The 25,885-nt window shown below is 37.6% G+C and overlaps 1 protein-coding gene across 1 annotated transcript in view; it reads right to left on the minus strand.

Moving 5' to 3' along the window:
- Nucleotides 1–25,885, minus strand: part of Eml5 (EMAP like 5) — a 120,278-nt gene that overhangs the window by 57,734 nt on the left and 36,659 nt on the right. Inside the window, exons 9-19 of the mRNA XM_059279779.1 lie at nucleotides 22,587–22,843; nucleotides 20,286–20,498; nucleotides 13,974–14,141; nucleotides 13,282–13,388; nucleotides 12,825–12,943; nucleotides 11,324–11,510; nucleotides 7,120–7,225; nucleotides 4,959–5,052; nucleotides 3,781–3,881; nucleotides 1,894–2,096; nucleotides 791–902 (exon numbers count right to left, since the gene is read on the minus strand). Coding sequence (XP_059135762.1) covers nucleotides 791–902; nucleotides 1,894–2,096; nucleotides 3,781–3,881; nucleotides 4,959–5,052; nucleotides 7,120–7,225; nucleotides 11,324–11,510; nucleotides 12,825–12,943; nucleotides 13,282–13,388; nucleotides 13,974–14,141; nucleotides 20,286–20,498; nucleotides 22,587–22,843 — 1,667 coding nt within the window. The remainder of the gene's footprint in view (nucleotides 1–790; nucleotides 903–1,893; nucleotides 2,097–3,780; nucleotides 3,882–4,958; nucleotides 5,053–7,119; nucleotides 7,226–11,323; nucleotides 11,511–12,824; nucleotides 12,944–13,281; nucleotides 13,389–13,973; nucleotides 14,142–20,285; nucleotides 20,499–22,586; nucleotides 22,844–25,885) is intronic.

Here is a 25,885-nt window from a genome sequence, read left to right on the forward strand (position 1 = left end):
TCTTTGCCTCATACATTAGCAAATCTTCTTCCTGTTCCCCTTAGGTTATGTGTAAAATCCTAACCAGGAACACTAATTCAGAGTAAGATATATTCCTTCATCCAGTGTGTCCTAGGCAGGCCTCAGTGATGTACTGGCAAGCATGGCAGACCTAGCTCTTGCAACAGATCTTGTGTGAGGAGGTTTTAGAAAGGGAGAATTTAAGAAGGCAACTAAACTTTCTGAAGAGGGAAGTGAGGGTAAAGTCATCTAAATTAAATCCTGTTTGAGATCTGAAGAGTGAGCACATGGTTCTGTCACTGAATGGAAGAACAGACTCTAGGAGCAAGTAAAAGTTTGCAGATCCTCAAGATCGGAGGAGGTGTGGCACAGTCCCTGAAAGAAAGAAATACACACACACACACACACACACACACACACACACACACACACAGACAACGAAAGATCTGCAAGGCTAGAGAGGAGGCCAGCACAGGCTTTTCCTTCCACTGTGGGTTCCAGGGACTGAATTCAGGTTGTCAGGCTTGTGAGGTATGCTCAAAATGCAACCTGACAATAAGCTCCTGAATGCCGATAAGTGTGAAAGTTAAATGTTAAAGAGTGTCATAGTTAGTCCATCAACTGTGTCAGAGAAGGGAGGAGAAGGACTCTGGTATCATGTTAAGTGATTCCTATTTAATTCTGATGCTCATAAAGAAGGGAAATGTATTTCCTGTGTTCCACCTCAGTGAATGAACATACTGACAAATGATTAGTCTTTTCCTGAGCAATAGACTAAATATGAAACCACCTTTAGATCCTGGGGCTAAATCAGCTCTTTTTATAGCATAGGTCTTCAGACATCTTTCAAAGGAATCATCCCAAAGGGCTACCACACCGTCTTTTCCTCCAGTTACAAATCCCTATGAAAACAAACAGTTCCAGTTAGTAAAGACCAAACTACGTCAAAAACAATGACCTGCTTTATATTGAAAAGCTACAGAGAAAAGATTGTAGATGAAAGTCACAGCTTCTGAATGACAGGGATTAGAATAAGCATCTATTATAGTTCCCAAACATCAACACAGAATCTATAAAGATATTCATAGTGATAATAGGATAGGATCCAAAAGATCAGTTTCTACAGTGGGTGATGAGCTGCACCTGCTACTTTCAGCAATCATATATCCTTCCAAAGCCTCCTACTTTACCTTGGAGATGAAGGAACAGCAACAGTACTGAATAGGATGTGATTAGACAGAGAGCACTTAGCATAATGTTGACATACAGCAGGGGCTTACTATAGTAAGCTTTTATTTTCCTTTCTTTCATAATAATAATTTGTGTGTGCATGAGAGACAGCCTTTCTGAATAGGTCATAGGACAACCTTTGAGGATTGGTTCTCTCCTTCCACTGTGGGTTCCAGGGACTGAACTCAGGCTGTCAGGCTTGTGCAGCACTTTACATGCTGAGCCATCTCACCAGCCCTTCCTTTGCTTTTTTATTTTTTTTTTTGAAGCAAGTCTCTGTTTATAGCCCAGGCTAGCTTCAAACTTCCAATCCTCTTGAGTGCTGAGATTACAGACATGAGCCACCACTTCTGGCAAATCTTTTGGGTTTTATTTTAGACAGAGTCTCATTGTAGTTCAGGCTACCTTGAAGTAGTTATTCATCCAAAGATGACTTTGAACTTATGATTCTCCTTCATTCATCTTCTGAGTGCTGGGGTTACAGGCATGTGTCATTATATGACATTTAAAACATATTTTTAAGCAACATGCCTGTTTCACATCATACTTATGGATGTGAAAAGAAAAAAAACACAGAGTATAGTTGGGTAGCCAAGCCAAGCAGAAAGCAGTGCTTCTTTCATGATAACTGTATTTAACTTAGAATTACCCTAGGTTACTTACTTTCTCCAATGCGTGCATACTGAACACCGGCCCATCGTGGGCTTTAACTGTTTTGACAAGAAAGATATCTCTCCAGATGCACACATCTCCTGTGGATGTTCCAGAAAAGGCCATCTCTTCAGTCCATCCATACACTGCACACATCATTGTGTCATTTTTCCCCAGAGTGCCTATGTAGCCTTTTCTTCCAATTAATCCTCCCCCTAATTCATAAAAACAAAATAAATGTGAATGTGTTGCTTTCAAAATGTCCAGTTATAAAGAAGTATAGACCTGGGATAAAAATAGCATGAGAATCCAGTTTAGCCTCATGCTTAAGGTATTTCCTTCAACTAAGAATTTACCTAAAACTATGCAAGTAAGGGGTTAGGTAATACTTAAAGAAAACAGGTAATTAATCTTATTGCCTAATGAACTCTGTTGATCTGGCCTCTGAAAATATAGAAGGCTGAAAATGCACATCAAACCTTAACATTTATCCATTTATGATTCAGTTTCAAGGCTATTAGATGTGTAACAAAATTTAAGGAAAAACGTTACTGAATTACCAGTTTTTAAGGAATGTATTTACTTTTCTTTTTTTAATAATTGAAGGGAGTCTGTGACAAATTATTGTTTATGTGTATGTGTGTTTTGCCTGCATGTATACCTATGCACCACATTCATGCAGTGCCCATGAGGTCCAGAAGAGGGCATTGGATGCCCTACCTATGAGCAGCCTTGTGGTGTTGGGAATTAAACATGGGTCCTTTGGAAGAGTAGCAAGTGCTCTCAACCACTGAGCCATCTCTCCAGCTGCTTAATATTTACTTTATTTAAATCTCTTATTTTAAACAAATATGTAGATGGGTGTGTGTGTGTGTGTGTGTGTGTGTGTGTGTGTGTGTGTGTGTCTTCTCAAGTGTTTCTTAGTAGGCATTTTCAATTCCAAGTGACTGATATGACCAAATGAAAAGCTTGTTTAAATTTATGAGAATGAAACCCCAAATTCTATTTCATTTTATAATTATAAACACTATGATTTACTTAGTCTCTGGTACAATATTCAATACAAAACTGAAACATCAGTTCACATTCAACATACTTGGAAGTCAGGTGAAGTTGGGAAATGTCATTACACAGTTTGTTGTTTTCTCATGTTTTACTTCTCACACTTAAGCATTTTCTCTGAAAGGTTTCAGTTCATTGAGACTTCAATGCCACATTGCTGACATAAATATACTATTCTATTTGAAAAAGAGGTGTTTTTATGGTAAAATATGTTTATTACACATTTGTGATTTATAGTTACAAATGACTAAAGAAACAGAATATTTCTGTATTACTTTATAGCATACAAGGCATTTTTATAAAAATTTTCAATTTTAGTTTAGACTATAAAACATCTCTTTAACAAAAGGGAGAAATCTGTATATCAACTGATTAATCCCACAGGTTAAATTATCTTTGTTTGAAATGTACCAAGACAAGAACATCCCTTAAAAATGAAAGTCTTTCTTTTTGATGGTGTGGATTAAATTGGCCCTGAGAAATGTTAGGAATGCATTCTACCCCTGACCTATGACCCCTCCCACTCATAAGGTTATCTTGGATAATGTTAGGTTTCTGGAAAGATGTAAAATAACAGTGTTTCTGCATAGTCCTCTATCCAGTTTCCATAAATACGAACATCTGAACATCACTATCCCTTTGTCAAGACGAAGAAACCAAAATCATTTATACAGTGTTATTAATTGAACATTAGGCCTCATTCAGATTTCACCTTTTCTAAAAATTTTCCTTTTCCATCCCAGGATCCAGTCCAGCATACCAATTGTACTTAGATAAATTATTTTAAAGGCAATGCTTTCTAGCATTTTAAAAGAGTTAAAAGAAACATTTCCTTACCTGCTCGACGCCAAAATTTCATGTGTTTAATCCCAGCTGTAATTAGTTTATCAGGCACATAGGGGTTCATCTTCACAACAAAAATCTTATCTTTACTGCCTCTGAAATAAACCAGAATGTTTTAGCTCTGCAAAGAATTCATCCCAAGACAACTCACATCCTAGCTAGAGCCCTCCACCTACTAGATTGGTGTTTCCTGCTGGTCTCTGACATTCAGGAATTGTACATTTGTCACTATTTAAGCATATTAACCCTGTTCAGCAGATTCTCCAGCCAGTAGACAGTGAAAACAGAACTTCATTTAGGTAGTACCCATGAGACCTGCTGTACTGTGCACAGGGAAGGAATGCTGTGTATGACATGAATGAGTAAAAGAAACTTTGAAACAGCAATTTACTACAATTTAGCATACCCTTTAATATTCCTTTTATTACATTTATTTATTTTGGGGGAGGGGTATTCATGCCACAGCATGTGTGTCAGAAGTGGGAGGTCAGCTTGCAAGGACCATCTCTCCCCTTCCACCACGAGGCCCTGGTGATGAAACTAAGGTTACGGTTGGTGCCTTTACTCAGTGAGCCATCTTACCAGCCCCTCAAAGTTCCTTGGAAACTACTGTGTCCTTGGATATCATCTATACTCTCCACAAGCATTCATATTTTTAAGTACTTTAACATCTCACTTTGAGAGAGTAACAATGTAGCCTTAAACTTAAAATGTAGCCTCTAACACCATTACCTACTTCTTCCTTCAAAGCACTGTCAACATTTTATTATAAAGTGATTCATGCTCAGTTTAGAAAACAGAAATAAAGAAAAATACGAGAAAATGACATATAATTTCTTTTTTGATATATGTACATCTTTTTTCAATTACATGTATGAGCATTTTACCATGCTTCCCAGTTGGTATAGAATTGCTTTTAACAGAATTCTCTCTTTGTGATGGTAAATTGAAATAGTAATTTCCAATGTCCCATTAAGGCACATTAAAAATGGGTTCGCAGGGGTTAAACCTACAAAGAAATAATAAAATCATTTCTCTTTTAGCTTGATTATATTTATTTAAAGGTAATAAAAGCTGATAATCATAAAAAACTCACATATTATCCTGACTTCAAAAGAGTGAAGTACGTGGTAACAGTAGTGTTTTACCAACATGGTAAGGGTTCTCCCTACCTTGCTACTGAAAGTTTCTCCCCTTTCTTCCAGTCCCACAGTACAATGGTGTGGCTGTCATCTATCCCAACTGAAGCCAGGCGTTTCCCATCAGCTGTGACAACCAAAAAGACGAGATTCTGAAGTCAAAACCATCTAATGTGTTTTCTAGAGGCACAGGTTCTCATTTGAATAGACCCTTCATCCCAAGACAGTGTGATGGTGTAAGCCGGTAGACCAGTTAAGAGATGGGCCTGGTGTGCGGGGATTAAACTGCTGGGTGCTCTGCCCTAAGAAAGGTAGACAGCCCTCTCATGAAGAGTTAACTCTATTGTAATGGTTGTTACCATAAAAACAAGTTTGGCCCTTAATCTCCCTGGCTTCCCGACTCACCGTGTTCTCTCTTCCTTTTGCACTTATGAGGCTGTCTGTTATGCTGTGACACAGCCAAAGAGGCTCTTGCCACAAGCAGAACCAATGGAGCCACTTGCCTTGAATTTTCAGTTTCCAGAACTGTGAGCTATCCAGTTCTCTGTTTTTATTAGTACCCACCTTAAGGTGTTATAGCAGAAAATTGACAAATATGCCACGGCACTACATTTACAACTTGAAAATGTTAGGCATGTATACATCCATGAAAAGAACTAAAACTTAGAAGAGAGTGGGGGTAATGGTTCTTTTAACTTAAATGTGCGTGTGTGTGTGTGTGTGTGTGTGTGTGTGTGTGTGTGTGTGTGTAAGTCAAAGGACAACAATATAAGTTGGTTCTCTCCATCCACCTTTATATGAGCTCTAGGGATTGAATTCAGATTGTCAGGTTCATGCAGCAAGTGATTTTACTCATAGAGTCATCTTCCAAGCTTGGGTAATGGGTTTTTGAATCATTATCACACTTGACCAAAGTTACTTTCTGTATTCATTAGGTTGAGAAGAAGAAGGCTGGGTTGGGATGGTAAATGTATAAAATGATGGGTATCCTAAACATCCTGTGAGGTGATTATTATATATGCCTGTAATCAGAACATCATACTAGGGCCTAGGGGTATAGATCAATGGTAGAGCACTTGTTTGGTGTATATAGTCTTGGGATCCATTACTGGCACCACACACATAAATCACCCTATACCCCATCAATATAAATAATTTTTATAGGTCAATAAAAAAACAAAATCTGTATTAAGAAAATAAGAAAGGAAGAGAAAACAGATCTATTTCAATTAAATTCACTATTAAGAACTCTACTATGACATAAAAACTCAGTGACTAAGGAAAATTCATAAAATGAAAAACATCTGGATTACAACACACTGTCACTAATGTGGCTGCTTTTAGTGAAGGCTGAGTTTCAGTCGTCACTGTTACCAAACAACAAGTAAATGACTATATAAATACTGAAGCAAGTGACGGTTGCGACATACTGACAGAAGTGCGTGTGTTTACAGGTTAGAAGGGGCAAACTGTAAGAGAACCTTTCCACTCGGCCTCCCTTTTGCAAATCTTAGCTAGTTGTTCAGTGCTACCACTCATGTTTTATTGTTGACTCACTTAGTCTGCTCTACACTTTCCTGTTTCTTGACTATTAGTACTTTTGAATATATATGTGTCTCATTTATGGATAACTGACTTTGGTTAAGGCAGCAAAAACATTAATTTTTTATAACATGCACTTCTTCAATAAAACATTTTTCTTCCAATCCACACATGAGGTTTCACTGCAGGTATATCTATCTTTAGCTGCTAAACTGATAGCATGAACTAAAATTATAAGATGTACTGAAACTGCTACTTAATATAGACACCTAGAAAACATTCTTATTTCATTCACCCTAAACATTTTCAAAGTTTACTTTAAAGCTGTAAAAATTTAACATCAAAATTTGCCCAAAGGGAAGGTACATATTACAAGAGGAACCGTGACAGTTTTAGGTGTTTTGCACAAAGCCATTTTTATGCTGATATTAACATGGACATTTAAAAAAGAGTTTATAGCTATAGTCATTACACTATAATTATAAACAAGCCAGGAAACCTAGTTCAACCCTTATGTTTGATTAGAACAGTATACACACTTGATAAAAACTGTGAAGGCCATAGCTAAATAGAAAGTTTAGGTAACACTGATTTAAATGCTATATTTTCGCTCTATGTTTTGATCATTCTTCCTGAGATAGAAGAGTCTTACCTGAGAAATCAACTGCACAGACGCCATATTGGTGGTAGCCCTTTAATATAGACAATGGTTTAACGGTTTCTGTGTCCCATACGTGAATTGAGGGATCTCTACCTACCTGATAAAGATATAATTATAAAAACCATTGTAAATAATTCTTTTATATCTGTTAAAAGGAAATAAAACACTTATATAGCCTTTATTTGTCATGGAAATTTATTAAGTTAAAAAGAAAAAGAAGAGAATAACCATGGTATTTTTTCTCATTAACATTTCTTCAAACTCTCAGTGGGATTGAAGAGAGAAGAGTGAAGAGATAACCAAGGAAATGATACAACTTGGTGAAAATAAAAATGTCATGGCATGATCCATTATTTTACTAACTAAAAACAATCTGAAAATGTTAATTAAAGGGACTGAGGTTGTGGCTCACAGATACAAGCGCATGTTTAGTATATATGCAACCTCTGGTTCAATACCCTGGGCAAAACAAAAACAGATAATAAAGTGAGACAGTCACAGTATCTCTAGGAATAGTACAGAATTATGTATGACTCCTTCTACTCCTCCTATAATTCACAAGAATGATAATAAATAATTACTAAGTACCTATTGTTGGTAGGGTTACTGTGATAGGCACTTTGAGTATTATGACACTCAGATAACTTTTGTAAACTCCTTAGAAAAACGAGACATTAAGGACAAATGGTACTATATACTTAATTGTGGGAGACCTGATCCCACTTTTTCGCCAAGGGTACTCTTGAACAGGAAGAAGTAAGAAATATTTAGATAGACATATAGAGGAGAGAGAGAGAGAGAGAGAGAGAGAGAGAGAGAGAGAGAGAGAGAGAGAGAGAGAGAGAAACAGGATAGCCTCGGGAGGGCCTGGTCAAAACCCACCAGCCCCTTCTGTCTCTTCTAAAGAGCTATTTATAGAAATGCCAAGGAGTGGAACAAAAGACTTCACTGTAGCACAGAAAAATGAAGACCCTTCCAAACACCTGGTAACCACACACGTGGTCAAGCCATCCCCTTATGCAGCCCTGCTGGGTAAAGCAAGCTCAGATCTCACTAGGAAACCTCTGTGAGCTCCCACACTTAATAAGAATAAAACAACTTTCAGGAAAAGACTTCATGAAACATATATCACAAAATAGAGCTATGACTTCAGAAAGTGCATCTCTTCGATGAAGAGAAGCAAGCAAGAATATTCTAGATTAGAATACTGGTGTAATACAGAAAGGGTTAAAGCACTAAGCATGTATATGAAACCAAAATGGAAAACAGCACTATGGCATTGTTTTTCTACGATATACTGTTTTTATTGGTGCATATTATCTAAAATAATGGGGTCATGATGTTTTCACATGAATGTAATGCACTTTTGAGCACACTCACCCTCCCATTCCTGGCTCTTGTTCCCCCTCCCCTGATTCCCTTGTTCTTCTCAAAAGGTAACCCTTTGATTTGCATGCCTTCTTTTAAAGTCTAGACTATGGGGACCTGTGAGATTGTTCAGTGCTACCACCAAGCCTGAGTTCAATCCCTGGACATCACATGGTGGAAGGAAAGAACCAATTCCTGTGAGTTGTCTGACTTCCATGTGTGCATGCCCAAATACACACACACACACACACACACACACACACACACACACACACACACACACACACCACAAATGAATGTAAAATCTAGATTCTAAGGATTAGGGAGACGTTCCAGTGAGTAAGATGGGGATCTGCAGATATAATTTGAACCCCTAGTATCTTTGTACGAAGCTAGTACTGTTGTCTGTGGCTGTAACCTCAGTACTAAGGAGCAGAGAGATAGCAGATCTCAAGAGCTCACTGGCTAGGCACTGGAGCCAAGAAGGTGAGCTTCCCATTCAATGACAGCCCCCTCAGTCTCCATCTTTTACTTGGAGGGTTCAGAGCATTTACACTTAGAGTTATTATTGAAGAGACTATACTGAGTTCTTCTTTCTTCACCTTAGAAGCTTTCTGGAGTACCAATTCAATAATGTTTGCTTTATAATTGTCATTTGTTTACTCTTATAGTCAGGTTTACTCTTTTTAGAACTTGCATGCTTGTGTTTATCTTTCTTGTGTTCTCTGTGTTCTTTAGTTGAGCTTTTAGCTCTTTGGATTCCTGATGCTCTTCCTTCCTTTCTTTGTTACCCCATCTCTTCTTATTCGCAGAAGAAACTTCAAATACACTTTCTTACCCACCCACCCACTGCCACCCTTCCCATCCCATTCATCTTTAACTTGGTGCTATAGTTTGGATCTGAAGGGCTCTTGAATATATACATGAGAGTTGATCTCTAGCCCATGGCTGCTATCAGGAGTGGCAGAACCTTTAAGACATAGAACCTAGTGGGAGGAAGCTCAGTCATTTGGAGTATCACCTCAAAGGGGACACTTAGGTGATGGCACATTCCTATTTGTCTACTTCACAGCCAGCAGAGCAGAGCAGCTTCCCCATCATGTGTCCCCTGCTGTGATGTGCCACTTCCCCACGGGCCCAAAGGCAACAAAGTCACATAACTACTGAAACTCCTGAAGCTGGGGAGCAAGATAAATCTGTCCTCTGAATTAAATGTCTGAAGTAAAGAACTTCAGACATTTTGCCATAACAATAGACATGAGACTAACTCACTTGGTTTATGATGCTCACTTATGCATAAGTAATCTATGATTCTCAATTATTGCTCTAGAACCATGCAATTAACTATGAAGATTATATATATACATATAAATATATACACACTATCATTTTATATAAAAAAGCAACTCCTAAAAAAACAATGATAGAAATCAATTATGCTTAATTTTGAGAGTTTTTAATATATAGATATAACAAAATAGCACTAAATCAGCCAATGTCTCATTAAGTTATTCATCTAAACATTATTAGTGATTTTTAAGTTTTACCTGGTCTCTATAAGTTTTGTTACTCCTGACAGTTTTATAACATGACTTTTGCCTAATCCTCCAGTTTCCTTTATTTTTATCACTGTTTTCTTCATAATTTTGTCACCTGTTATTTAAATATAAACCTTCAAGATTCCCCTTTTAAATATCCAGGCTCTTTTTTCTATATTTTTACCTGAAATAATTTTCTTTTCATTTCCATTATTAAACCAGCAAATGTCTCCTAAGCCACTCTGATTTTTTAAAAATATATATATAAATTCAAGACCTACATTTTCAATTGCCTATTGATCACTTCAGATGTCTCACTGAAGTGATGATGGATGATATGGACTAACATTCACTGAGAAATTACTTACCTGACAGATACTGCCCCCACAGTCCTCTCAAAGTCTGGCTTATTTAATAATCATCATAACTTAAGTTAGGCACTATAGAATCCTCATTTTAAAGAGGAGGAAACAGAGGCACACAGAGACTCTAGAATTTGCCCATAGTTAATAAATAAAGACACTCAAATTCAAACACCAAATTCAGTCTGGTTGAGGTATATATAGAAACATAGTAGTATGCTTGGGGGCATCTCATTTCAGGGGTCTAGGCACCTATGTTAGTCAGTGTCCTATCTCTATGACAAAATATCTGAGATAATCAACTTATTTTGACTCATAGTTTTAAAGATTTCATTCCATGGTTGTTTGGCACTTTTGCCTTTGGCTCTTAAATACTCATAGGCTGAGGTGAAAATAAACTGAATAAACATCAAGAAGGTAGTATAGTTCTTAAATACAGTAAGAATCTACAAACAACATTTTGCCTCCTTCTTTATGAATACCCATATAGAGAGGTATCTAACAAGATTTCAAAACCTGTGCTTTGGCAAACCTGGTAAGTTGGTTCTGCAATTGAAAGATAAAAGACATGGTCATTCTGTGTTATAGAGCATTTTGTTAAGTAATTAATTACATTGCTTTAGTCACTCCACCTAAACAGATGAGGTTTGGGGGCTAGAGAGATGACTCAACAGTTAAGAACACTGATTGCTCTGCCAAATGACCCATGTTTGATTCCCAGCATCCATTCAGAGGCTCACAACCACCTGTAATATAGTTCCGGGGGATCTTGTACCCTTTTCTCCATTCCATGGGTACTGCACGCACATGGTACACAAACATATATGTAGTCAAGACATACATACACATAAAAATAGATCTCAAAAACAAGTTTTTGAAAAGCTTGCCTATCTGACTTATTGTCACATGTCTTTTAAGGGGACTTACCTGGCCTGTGGCCACATAGTCCTTCAAAGGATGAATAGCCAGACACAGAATATCGTCATCATGACCCAGATAAAAACGCTGTGTGTTCTGTTGTCTATTATAAATGACACCCACTGCTGCCACATGGTACACAATTTCACCAATTTGAGTGTAGAAAAGATTACTTCGACAGTCATAACCTCTGTAACTAATGCAGAAAATAAATCATACACAATGCATTTTAATCTCTGATCTGATCAATACAGAGAAGTAGGTATCACTCAGATCATTTAATTTCCTGTCTTAAGGAAACTGAATAGTTAAAGGAAAATGCTAGTTTCTTAGAATATACATACTGTTATGAGCCTCTCTGGTTACAAATAGCTAAATCTAGGTTAAGATATTAATAAGAGAAATCAGGTACAGAAATTTCTGTATTCTAGTATTTGCAAAAACACTATTAAATTTGTATTCTACAAAGTAAAACCACTTCCTTTTATACACAATAGGGTAAGGAATGAATACATATTTGCATTCAAATATTTCTAAAAGTCATTATTATTTATAGGGAAAGGAAATGACACCTGGGGCGGGGGCAGGGGGAAGTGAGAGGAAGGTTTCAAGTAGCACTTCGTTATGCACATTGTTGACCCCTGACAATGTAATAAATGTTCCAACAGTAACTTTAAGCAATCAATTAAAATATAATATTTTAATAGGATAATTAAAATGGTTAATACTATCCCATCAATGACAACCTTAATTTGTGCTTCAAAGATGTCAAATTCACACAACACAGTCCATAAAAATATTACCTATTTGAACACTGGAAGGGAAATACTGTTTTTAAAGATTTATTTTATTTATGTGTATGTGTGTGTATCTGTCACATGTGTGCAGGTGCCCTTGGGGGCCACAGGTGCTTGGAACAGAATTCAGGTCCCATGGAAGAGTAGCAAACCTTCCTAACCACTGAGCCATCTCTCTATGCCTGGAAATACTTTTCATCAATAAATTCTTTTCAAATTCTTAGAAAGTATTACCAGTCTGGTGAGAAATTCATGCTTACTGAGGGGAGGAAATTGTTCCTGTGGAGCTAAAATGTGAGGCCTGTACAGTATGTGCTCTAAGGGATGCCAGAAACTAAGAAAAATTAGCTAAACATTAAATCCTAAATACGCAGGCAAAAAGGGATTCAGAAAATTCCAATTTAGTCATATTGGAGGAAAGATAATTACCCCTTACATTTTTAAAGGTATCATATCCACTTCTATGAATGCAGTATCAAACTTTCAAAAGACAGTTTTTTAGAAATTTAACCAAGACTTTCAGAGGGGCTCATGTGTGCCAGACAATGTTGTCCATCATCTCTGGCATGGCTCACTTATTCCTCATTGCAACACTTTTAGTCAGGCGCCAATTTGAAGAGAGGGAAACAGAGGCAAAGCGAGTCAGGGTGACCTGCCAAGCTTTTAAGTACAAACTCAAAGTCAACACACAAATGAAAAATAGCATTTTATACCCATGAATGAAGTGTAGCCGAATACTGTTTCCTGGAGCACGCTCTCTTCGTTTAGAAGTAGCACTTTTCTGTTTTTCTTTGCATTGTTCTTTAAGCTGAGGTAGATCTTCTTTGTAAACCTTAAAAATGTATATACAGAGAAATACAATTAGGGTTGGTATTAATAGAGACGTTCATATCCTCAATATAACTTTCAGATGCTGGTAAGAGAACACTTTGTAAAATTTAGTATTCCAAGAACTTTTATACTTCAAAGAGAATGTGGTAGTCTACTGTGACAAAATTCTACAGGCAAACAGAATACAGACTTACTTAGCACATCAAGCATAAACTGAAAGAACCATCCATTACTGGAAAAATTAAAGCCATAAATATTCACAATAGATAAAAAGTAGCAGAAGTCAAGAAAAGAACCTGGACTTTTGGGGGACGGCATCACAGGCTAATGGGGCATTACCTGCCGGTGGTAAGTAAGCTGTGTCTCTTGCTCAATCTCAGAATCCAGTTCCGGAACATCAGATAGATCTGAATCTGATTCGTCACTGTTGGACTCAGCCAGACTTTCTGTAAGTTTTTAAAAAACAAAATACCATTTGTTTAAAGATTTACTTTCAAAACAACAATGTAAAATTAATAATTAAGAGGTGACTCTATCAGCTTGACAGGGAAACAAAGCCATTAAACAATAAAATGAAATGCCCTACTCAAGTGACACGGAGGTCAGTAAACTGTACTACAGATTATCTTCCTGTCTGCTCACTGCAAACTCAATAGCTCCTTTAAATTCCTCCACTGACTCCTCAATGATGGCTACACCAAATTTAAATGTCTATGTAGATACAAGTGAATATAACCTATAATTAGCATTAAAAATACTACACACAACAGATGAATTGACTTTTTTTTAAGTATATACAAGACCCAAGAACCCATATCTCTGAGATGAAAGGTTGTTGGTTTTGCTAGCAGAACTATTACTTCACTTATTCAACAAATTAAATCTCAACCCAAATACTTCACAAGGCATACTCTGTGATACCTGACTTTAAAGATACACACTTATTTTAGCAGGAAATTTCTGCTCTTAATAAGCTTTAATGGTAAAATCATTACTATGGAGCTATTAATGGAGAAGCTGTTTAAGCTTACCTTGGGGTGCTATGTGAAGAGCATCTTTTAATTTTCTTTCAGGAATGAATTTCCACTGAAAGACAGAGTGATCAGCTCCACCAATAGAAATAACCCACTGATAATCATGTGACCATCTGACATTAGTTACGTGAGCTGAATGGCCAATATATTTTCTAAACTTGGCCCCTATAACAAAAATATATCTTTAAATTGATAGAAGCCAATACACAAAAATACCACCTTAAACAACAACTACTCTATCCAAACTATTACAATATCACACCATTATCTTAAGTATGAACAGAGTATCAGAGTGCACTGCAGGTTCTATTGTTAAAAATGTTAAATTATATCATTTGGTTAAGGTTCACACACAATGTCTTCTATTTTAAAGGAATTGCTAGTTATTTTTTAAATTTGTGATAGCAACTATTTCTGAAATTCTTTGTTTATTATATACTCTATATCCTGATGTTATGATGTGGCAACATATACATATCTCTATTAAAACACACTAGCTACAATAATGCTTAGCTTCATATTGATATTGTTTTAAAATTTTTATAAGTCTGTATGTTGGGATGTCAAAAATTCCATAAATGAAAATCAAGAGAAAAGTTTTCATCATGGTTGTAAATTTAGGGATAACTTGTTTTGTTTTTGTTTTTTTTTTTTTGGTTTGGTTTGGTTTTGTCTCATTATTTTGAGACAAGCTCTCACTATGTAGCCTAACCTGGTCTTGAATTTATGATTTTCCTGTCTCAGTCTCCTGAGTGCTGGGGCTATATGCATATACTATCACCATATCTGACAGGCAGCCATCTTCATCAAGGCATAAAATAGTGATGAAAATTCATCTAAGATTACATTGTATTTCTTCTTAAGAGTAACACTGTTATTCTAAGAAGAATTCTAGCTAAGTACTTCACCACTAAGCCACACCCACAAACCTCAAGAATAATTTTAAAAATTATTTTTCCTAAAAATAATGTTATATGTAACAGTATAAATCAGTAACATTCCAGATTTATAATTTCTTCACAGTTTAGCCTAGCAAACTCTTATCAAGAAAGATTTGGCCTTATCTCTCATGTTTGGGATATATTACATGCAGGCGAAGACGGCTTTGGCCACTAATTTTTTTTGTAACTTTTATTCTTCTCTCATACATTATATTCTGACCACAATTTTCCCTCCCTCCGCTCTTCCTCCCAGTCCCTCTCCCCGACTTCCCCTCTCCCCCATATCAACTCCTCTGTTACACACACACACACACACACACACACACACACACACACACAGAGCAGGCATTCCAGGGATATCCACCGAACATGGCCTAACAAGATACAATAAGACCGGGAACAAACCCTCATATTGCAGCTGGATGTGGCAACTCAGTAGGAGAAAAAGAGCCCAGCACAGTTGGCCACTAATTCTTTTAATGAGGCCTTTATGTATTGCTGGCCAAGAAAGTGTTAAAGATAAAGCCAGAAATCCCAACAAAGGCAACTCCAAGCTTTACGATATATTGATTTTGTTGTATTGGGGCAAACTAAAGGTCATTTGAACATCTGTAAGTGACTACTCCAAGTGGTATTGTCCAGAAAGGTACAATTAGTCCTGTAAGTCCCTTCTAAACCTTCCTTTCAGACTTTTCAAAGGCCAATCCCCTGGTTTTTTTTTTTTTTTTTTTTTTTTTTTTTAGGAAGTTCAATGAGAAAGTTGTAAAAATTAGTTCAAGAGAAATCAAATTTAAAATTGTTAGATCTATTTATGTATATGAGTGGTTTCCCTAGCATGTATGTCTGTGCATCACATGCATGCCTTGGTGCCCACAGAGGTCAGAAAGAAGGTATTGTATTCCCTAGGAACTGAGTTATGAATGATTGTGGATCACCATGTGGATGCTAAGAATTGAATCTGGGTTCCCTGCAAGAAAAACAAGTGCTAACAGCCAAGTCATCTCCCTAGCCCTGAAACCAATTATTTCTAGTCAAAAGAACGGTAGTAATTATTATATAGGAGCTGGGGTTATAGTTCACACTCATGCTTAGTCTGTGCAAAGCCCTGGGTTTAAACCACACTGCCAGAAATAAACAAGAAAAGAATAATGTAACTGCCAGTACTTCTTATTGCCTATGATAAATCAATCATTTAAATGGTGGGCCTAGATATCATATCTTTCATAAAATGAGTCTGAGACATCAGGACCAAATAAGGTTTCTTCCACTTGCTTTAGAATCCTGTGATTACTCGTTTGTGCTCCAATTTGATACGTTGAAATATAACAGTCTACTGCCTTGTTAACTCCTCCAATATGCAGTAAAGTCTTTGAAAATGAGGTAGTGTTTATATATCCCTAATGCTTGGTGTACAGCAAACATATATTTGAAAGAGATAGAAAAAGCAAAGAAAAAAAGAAAGACTGTATTTCCCCTTGCTCTGTCTCTACCTGCACTGGATGCTGGAATGTAAATGGTGGGGGAAGAGCAGCAAAGCCCAGGGGAGGTATGAGCATGACCGCCACTGTGCAATGCCCAGAGGACAGAGTACAATACAACTCGGAAGCCTTCAGAACTAAAGGCAGAGGCTGCAGTTTAAACATTGGTTCAACTACTTAATAGCACAGGATCTGAACCTGCCATTTTAACCTCTTTTAGACTTCATGACAGGAAATGTTTTAATAAGTAAAATAAAACAAAGTATTTTAATAAATAAAATAAAACAGTGTAGGCTTAAAAGTATTGGTCAGTTAGGATCAACATCTCAAAGTCAAGATTTATCAAGGCTAGAATGGTCATAGAATCTTTCCTAATTCCTGATGAGGATAAAGAATTTGTTTTTTTATTCTTTCTAAATTTGTTTTAATGTTTAGTTTCCTTAATACAGTGAAGTTAATGGATAATTCTTCAATAAGTAATAACAAAATGGTGCCAGAACTTTTTCCTTTTAATTGTTTAATTACCTTTGAATTCTTGGTATAAAATATATGAGACTATCCTTCTGGTCCTCACTAACAAAATCTTCAAATCAGAAACTTTCCCATGCTCACTTTGGCAGCACTAGACCTGGGACAATGCCGAGATTAGCACAGATCCCGAGCAAAGACATGACACAAATTCAGAAAGCAGTCCGTATTTTTCTGTCGGTGCTTCATCACAGTGGTTCTCAACCTTCCTAATGCTGCGACTCTTTAATACAGTTCCTCATGTTGTGGTGACCCCCACCCACAAAATTATTGCATTGCTACTTCATAGCTATAATTTTGCTGCTGTTATGAATCATAATATAAATATTTGTATTTTCCGATGGTCTAAGGTGACCCCTGTGAAAGGATCATTTGAACCCCAAAGGGGTCAGGACCCACAGGTTAAGTACCACTGCTTTGACAGAACAGAACAGCTCACACTATGGTACATTTCCCCTGTTCTGGAGAACATCCCCCCCCTTTTTTTTAAAAATGTTAAGGAAATTTTCCAGTCATTCTTCAATCAGAACTTATTTTGAACTAGGGTACAGAAGGGCCATCCTGGGTTTTTTGTTTGTATGTGGGAATATTAAAAATACTTACATAACTGTATTTTTAAAGTATTCACCAAAACTAAAACTAAAACCATGGGTGACAAACCATGAGATTCCATCAACACCATCATATGATTCCAATCACATCAGGTTAGACTGAATTTTTTTCCCAAAGTCATAGCCTTCCAAATTAAAATGGATTCTATAGGTAACTGGATAATTTGGATTGGATAATTTAAAAGCTACATCAAAATTCATATGTTCATCATATAAACATAGCAATTTGCAAATTTTGTAGCTACCAACTCTCACTCAGGCAAAGAAACTAAACAGAGCCTCATTTATTTTAATTAGCTAAGGCAGATTTAAATGGACGTGTACATGTTCCTACAGTGAGCCATTCCTTTACAGAATGAGAGGCTTTGATCCATGGGCTGGCTAAGATGTCTCACAGACATGTAATCATACAAACACTGCCAGCTGAAGACCTCCTGACATAGAAGTGAACAAATTTGGTAAAACACATTATTGACCAAGCTTTTTCTGTACTCTGACTCATTCCCTACTGGTAGGCTCAATCTTTTCATTATTTGGATAACTCTGCAGTATCTGAATATTATCCAACTGTATATTGTCTACTTTATTGGAAGTAAAAGTAAACAGTGATCAATAAATAGTCTTATACTAAAAAAAATCTCTCCCCACCTTTCATACTAAGGAAAATTTCTTAATATTTGAAACAACATTATCCATTAGAAAATAAATAAGGGCTGGAGAGATGGCTCAGTGCTTGCTGTTTAAGTTTGAAGACCTCAGTTCAAATCCCCAGGCCCCACATAAAGCTGGACTTGGCAGTGTGCATGCCAGTGTTCCTATGGCATGAAGAATGGTGGAGGCAGGAGAATCCCTGCAAACTCATGGGCAGGATAGCCTAGTGTACACAGTAGTGAATAACAAAAAGGCCCTGTCTTAAACAAGGTGGAAGGTAAGGAACAATATCCAAGGTTGTCCTCTCGCCTCCTACATGCACTATGACACATGCACATCTGAGTGTGCACACATACACACAGGCAATACACGAACACACACACATACACACACACACACACACACATACACAGGCAGCACACACATATATACAAAGGCAACACACACACATACATACAGGCAATACACACACACACACACACACACAAACACACACACATATACACAGGCAGCACATACACACACACACATACACAGGCAGCACACACACACATATACACAGGCAACACACACCCATACACACACACACACACACACACACACACACACACACACACTAAAGGAAATAGATAAAAAGATTTAGTAGTATAGAAATGAAGAAGTAGTTGATAAAAGATTAAGAAAATAAAAAGAGGCCTAGCATGGTAGCACACACCTACAATCCCTGCATTTAGGAGGTGGAAACTGGCAGATTTTAAGAACTTGGGTCTAGCCTCTTCAACTACATAGTAAATCTGAAGCCAGGCTGGGCTACAGAGATCATCTCTCAGAAAAACAAAAAGAAAAAAGAAAAAGAAAAGGATTGGCCATGCATTGAGAAATGATACTTGCAATCCATAAAAATCCTAAATCATTTGAACCTACTGGAATATATAAACAGCTCAACAAAAGAAGCAACCATATAGCAAAGAGAACTGTGTTTGATATAGGAAGCACAGAAACCTCTCCCCAAAACATCTGAAAATGAAGCTCACTCTCATCAGTATGGATTTTAATGAGACCACGAAATATGACTTACAGTACCTACATTTGCAAAAATTAGAAGAAAGTGTAATAAGGCCAAGTGCTGAAGAGGCTGTGAGTCAAAGGGTGTTGATAAAATGCTCTAACTACTTTGGAAAGCAAACTGACATTTTCTTATAACGTTCAACATCTACATACTCTATCATCCAACCGATTCATGCTATATACACCTCGGAGAAACTTACATATGTTAACAAAAGACTAGAAATGACTCAAATGTCAACTAAGGGGAAAATCAATGCATAAACTATAATATGCATTTACAACATGATTATTTCATGGAAATGGAAACAATCAAAGGTACAAGCAAGCCGGGCATGGTGGTGCACACCTTTAATCCCAGCACTCGAGGCAGAGGCAGGAGGATCTCTATGAGTTCAAGGCTAGCCTGTTCTACAGATTGTAGAACAGTCTCTGTGAGTTTGAAGCCAGCCTGGTCTACAGAGTGAGTTCCAGGACAGGTTCCAAAGCTACACAGAGAAACCCTGTCTCGCAAAAACAAAACAAAACAAAACAAAAAGGTACAAGCAACAATATAGATGAATCTTTAAAAAAAATAGCATTGAAAAATGCCTGGTGCCTCACATGTCCTGTGGTAGAAGATTAGAAACAGGGGCTTGAATTCATCATCAGTACACATGCACAATATCAATACCAAATATCAATACAACTTGGGCTTCTGGGAAAACCCAGTCTTTAAGTCGGACATGTTCACTGTATACTCGGATCAAGCTACTTCAGTTGTTCTCATCATACACCACTAATGTATGTGTAGTAACTAACTATTAACAAGTCAGGTGAAAAACCATTTCTGCATATATTATAATGAATTCAAGAACAATTTTTGGTAAAAATTTCATGACCAAAAAAGAAATGTAACAGGACAACAATTTTTGAATTGACAAAGTCTTCACCAATTAATATACACTCTAAAATATTAACTCCTATCATTTATCTCAACTATGTAAGAACATAACATCTTTTATGAGAGTGTTAAAATATTAAAAAGAAAGATACCTTTTCTTAAACATGGATATCGGAATAGTTTTACAACTCCATAGTCATCAGCTGTAACTAAAACCTGGCCAACATAATTTCCATCTACTGAATTTATATCATTGGTATCGGAATACTTGGGCCAAATTCCATTGACTTCAAGGCCTGAAACACACGTCCATGAAGCCCAGTGAACAGCTTTTATTTCTTCTTTACTTGTCACTTCCTTTCCTCCTAGAAATAAAAAGTCTTCACTTAAGAAATTACTTTATTTGATTCTTTTCACGCAAATGTAAATTTTAATACCTTACACCAAAGTTAGAGAAGAATATATGAACAGACAGGTAGGTGTGAATTAGAAGAAAAAACAAAATTTTAAAAATTTTAAATGCTACTAACATCATAGTGATTTAGAGAGTTTGAATGTAATTATCAATTCAGCAGGCTCATTCATATGGAAAACAACCAAATCTTATTAAAATCATGATACAGATTAGTGACAACTGGGTAAGTTATAAGAAAAACTAAAAGATGCCTTTCTTTGGGGATTGTCAAAGAGCTTGGTTCTGAGGACACTAAGGCTACACTGGGGTGAGCGAGGCTCTCCCTTCTGACAACTAGTGGTCTCTGAGCTCTCCTCTATCTGCTCTTTCCTCATCTTCAGGACAACACGGAACCGACTGCTCACGGTACAGCGGCTGCTCCAGCAGAGGAGAAGAAAGTGGAGGCCGAGAAAGAATGTAAGGGCTCTATTGATGGCATAGGCGTTAGTCCTTTTTACTAAACATCTTCTGTAGGATGTTCAATAGAGATCCAAACAAACAGGAGGGAGAGAAGGGAAGGAGGGAGGAAAGAAAGAAAGAAGGAGGAAAGGGACGGAGGGAGGGAGGGAGGGAGGGAGGGAGGAAGGGAAGCAAAGAAGGAAGGAAAGGAAGGAAGGGCAAAAGCTACGACAAGTGGCAACTCAGGTATTAAAAAGAAACCCAAGACATATAATTGAGAGAGAGACTGAAAAAGACTAAAATGGAGGGTGATACATTTGTGTTAAGTAAGAGGACTTTTGGACTCAGTAAATCTTCATTATAAATCATCAATGAGCCGGGCGGTGGTGGCGCACGCCTTTAATCCCAGCACTCGGGAGGCAGAGGCAGGTGGATCTCTGTGAGTTCGAGGCCAGCCTGGTCTACAGAGTGAGTTCCAGGAAAGGCGCAAAGCTACAGAGAGAAACCCTGTCTCAAAAAACCAAAAAAAAAAAAAAAAAAAAAAAATCATCAATGAAAAGCTTGGGGGGGGGGAGAGAGCATTGATTGTATTATGCAACCAGTCTTATTAAATAAATTCTTATAAGAGTGATTAATTCACAAAGCACCACATTATATAGAGGTGTGGAAGGTCATTTTGAGAGGTGTGGAGTTTTAATTAAGAAGGATTTACAATGCTGGTATCCAAGAGCTGGAAGAAGTGCTGTGATGGGAACATGTTCTCCAGGGTACTAAGTTCCAGGTGTGCAGGATGAGTTCCGAGTGTCCTTTCTGAATGCACAGCTCAGTAACTGTTACTATTCACATTGTGTTACTGCATGGTATGCTTGAAATCTGCTAACAACCATCTTGAATGTTTCTACTGCACCCAGAAATACAATAACTATATTAGGTGGTAGATATGACAATTAGTGTGATTATAAAAATCATTTTACAATGCCGTGTGTGTGTGTGTGTGTGTGTGTGTGTGTGTGTGTGTGTGTATTTATAAAAAAATCACACTGGGCTGGGCATCATGGTACACAACTTTAATCCCTACACTTGGGAGGTTGAAGCAGGCAGATCTCAAAATTTGAGACCAGCATGGTTTACATAGCCAGTTCTAGGCTAACAAGGAAATACAATGAGACCTTATCTCAAATTTTTTTTAAAAATCACATTGCATATTTTAAAATGTATAGAATTTTGATGTCATAACTCAATATTCTGGTGGGAAAGAATTCTAAAGATATTTGTCTTATAGAAAAGACCACAATGCTTGAAATAGCTCAGATTATTCTGCCTATAGTCAAATATAATTTACAATTTACTGGGTTTTTTTTTTCTTTTTTTTGTTTTCTCGAGACAGGGTTTCTCTGTGTAGCTTTGCACCTTTCCTGGAACTCACTTGGTAGCCCAGGCTGGCCTCAAACTCACAGAGATCCGCCTGGCTCTGCCTCCCGAGTGCTGGGATTAAAGGCGTGCGCCACCACCGCCCGGCTTACACTTTACTCTTAATGAGCTTTTGCATACCACAGACTTAAAGTCTATGCACTGCATGTAGTGTGCCAGCAGAGCTCACCTGGCATCCTATACAGAAGCCGTCCTCCACTGCCGTCGTTTGTCTGCAAGTACCGACTGTCTGAAGACCAGTCCAGGTGAGTGATGAAGCTAAGGGAACCAGCACATTCACCAACTTTTTTATAACGCTGAGCAACTCCGTAGATGTCAACTGAGCTGTCATTGCAGCCAACAGCAAGGTAAGTGCCATCTGGTGAATATTTTAGCTCATGGATTGCCTCTTTCCTGTCCTTAATATGTACAACTTCAGTCATATCTCTGTGGAAAAGAAAAAGACCATATGAGCAAAAGTCACAAGACAATTGGAAAATGTCCCCAAATACTGAGGTTCCATCTGGTATTTACAAACTGTGACATACATGTAAGTAAGGTAAGTAATCTGCTTGGGAATAATTATTTTGCTGACCAGAAATAAATAGAAAAAAAATTGGATGATGTAGTGTGTGGCGATAGAGCACTTGCCCAGCATGAAGTCCTGGACTTGAACCCCAGCACTGAAAAAAAAGTAGAAGAGAAAAATGCTAAATTTCAGTGCATAAATGACCTTATTTTTAAAGTACCCTACAGCTCCCTACTAAATTTCTGGATTTAGATAATAAAACATTTAACCAGATTTTTTATGATAAAAGTTCTTTGTAAATACTGAATTTATGAAATATTCTTAAACATCATAATTTTCAAACACATTTTTATAATGAGCCAAATGTATAAACTGACGTTTGGGAACTAAGGAAAGCATGAAAGAATGCACCACTTGAGCAATATATTTGAATATATATCTTTATATAACTACTGTGGTTGTTTTTATTCACTTTTCCCCACTAGTGAATTTTATTTCAAATGTTCCCTTTTCTTCAGAGTCTCATTATGTAGCCCAGGCTGGCCTCAAACTCCAATCCTTCTGTTTCAGCCTCCCAAGCACTTGAAATATAGGCATACACCACCATGTTCAGCTTAGTTTATTTTTTAAAAAGAGACCACAATTCAGCTTAAAATGAATTTCCAAAATAGCATAGGCATTGGTAACAACCATAAAGATGGATGAACTCAAGTTTAACACAAGTGAGTTTTCAAACTCGTAGTACTGGAGGGAGTGGGGAGGACAGCGACCCGGGGAAGATGGGCAAGAGGAAGGAAGGAGCACTGCTTCTTGGCGGCAGCCACCTCTCCACACAAACTCTGTATCAGTTATTTGAAATGTTCCAGGTTGGCAATTTCAGAAGCAGAAGCTTGTTTCTTGGTTCTTAAGGTTTCTAAATGGAGGTTAGAACAGACATTCGAATTCTTTTAACATGTTGCTTTAGTACAAGGGATTCAAAAATTGAACTGACCTTGCATGAGAGATGGACCCTATGACAATATGCACCCATTGCTCAAGAGGAATATGTAAAACTAAGAAATCCTGAAAGGAGCAATGAAACTAGATTGAAGGCAGGAGGGAGCCACAGCAGGGTAAATGTGACTTGAGCATAAGACGTGAGGCACTGGCTAAGTCTAAAAGAGGAGAGATGGTTCTTCAGGAACAGGATACAGCACAAACAGGCATGAAAAGATGTAATGTGCGGCCTACTGGAAGAACACAGAAACTAGTGGGAAGAACAGAAAATAATGAAGCTAGAGATAAACTAATAAGATACAGTGAAACCAAAGAAAGACAGGCAGACAAATTCAGGTTTGCAGAGTGAAATTTTGGGAACTATGGACAAAAGTGCTCATCAGCAAGCCCAAGTTCATCCCCACAACCTGGGCTAGAAAGAGGGACAAAAACGACATCATGCAAGCAAGCTTATCTTGCCAATGTCAAGGAGTCAGGTACTTTCCTGGTGCCAGCGTCTGGTTGAAAGTTCTACATAATTCCATAGGCTTTGTCTATTTGTGGCATGCTGGAGAAACTATGTAGGAAATACTGATTAAGGTTAACCTGGGTCAATATGGCAGTTCTAAATCAAGATGGCTGCAGTATGTTAAGCTGAATCCACACAGAAAGATCAAAAGTTTTAGAGATGATAGTAGTGACACAATAATGTGAATGTATTTAATGTCACTGGACATCTACAGTGATTGAAAGCAAATATGACAGTAAATAAAAACAATTTTAAGAGAAAAATTAGAGCACATTCCACTGTAAAAACCTACTTTTATTTTCCATACTGGGAATCAAATCTAGAGCCTTATACATGCTGGGCAAGCACTCTACTATTTAACTACAGCCTATTTATTTATTTATTTGAAGTCACAAAGTTAAGTAGGCTGGCCTTGAACTCACTCAAGTCCAGGCAGGCTTTCAACTCACAATCCTCTGCCTCAGCCTCCTAAACAGCTAAGATTACAAGTCTGCACCATCAGGCCCAGTTGTGAAGAAGTTTTGTATAGGTGAAAAAAGAAAAAAAACAGAGTGAGGTAGAGAAAAACAGATCACAGAGATGAGCCCTGCACACATGTCAAGGATTACAAACTTCAGCTGAAGGAGCAGAAAGCCTTTGGAGAGGGGATGAATGCAAACAAGTGTGACTTACAAGAAATCTTTAAAATCAAGTCGGAAGTGAGCTGGAAACTTCTTCCCTGATGTAGCTTCCACAGTGCTGGGAGTGTTATGCAGGTTGCTGGAGGAGAAACGTGTCAGTAGCCTTGCCTAGTCACTTACAGATAGAGGAGAGGACACATAGGGTCCTATCTACCCTGCTGAACTGGCTATAGACATGCTGGGACAGAGGGAGTTGTCTTCAGTTCTGTAGCCACTAATGGCCCATTCAGGCTACAGTAGAGTTCCAAATCCATGGTCACACAGAGGGCCCTGATTACTCTAGGTGGTCAGAAAACAAAAGAAAAAGAATGAATGGGAGTAGAGAGCTAAAACAGGGCAAGGAATGAGAGTAACCAGAATGCATTGTATATGTGTGTGAAATGGTCAGAGCACAGATTTAATTCATAAAGAAAGAAGGAATCCCTATCACGGCATAGAGATGTTTCTGAGATGGTAAGGAGAGCAGTTAAGAGGGCTGGCTATTCCACCACTCCTGGGAGGAGATGACTGTGGTGATATACTGTGTACCCTAATAAAGCTTGCCTTGAGGATCAGAGGACAGAGCCAGCCACTAGATTAGACATAGAGGCCAGACAGTGATGGCACACATCCTTAATCCTATCACTTGGGAGGCAGAGATCCATCTGGATCTCTGAGTTTAAGGCCACACTGGAAACAGAGCCAGGCAGTGGTGGCACACACCTTTAATCCCAGTACTGGGAAGCACACACACCTTTAATCCCAGGAAGTGATGTCTGGGCAGAGAAAGGTATATA

The sequence above is a fragment of the Peromyscus eremicus genome, chromosome 14 (genome assembly GCF_949786415.1).
Source record: "Peromyscus eremicus chromosome 14, PerEre_H2_v1, whole genome shotgun sequence".
Taxonomy (NCBI): domain Eukaryota; kingdom Metazoa; phylum Chordata; class Mammalia; order Rodentia; family Cricetidae; genus Peromyscus; species Peromyscus eremicus.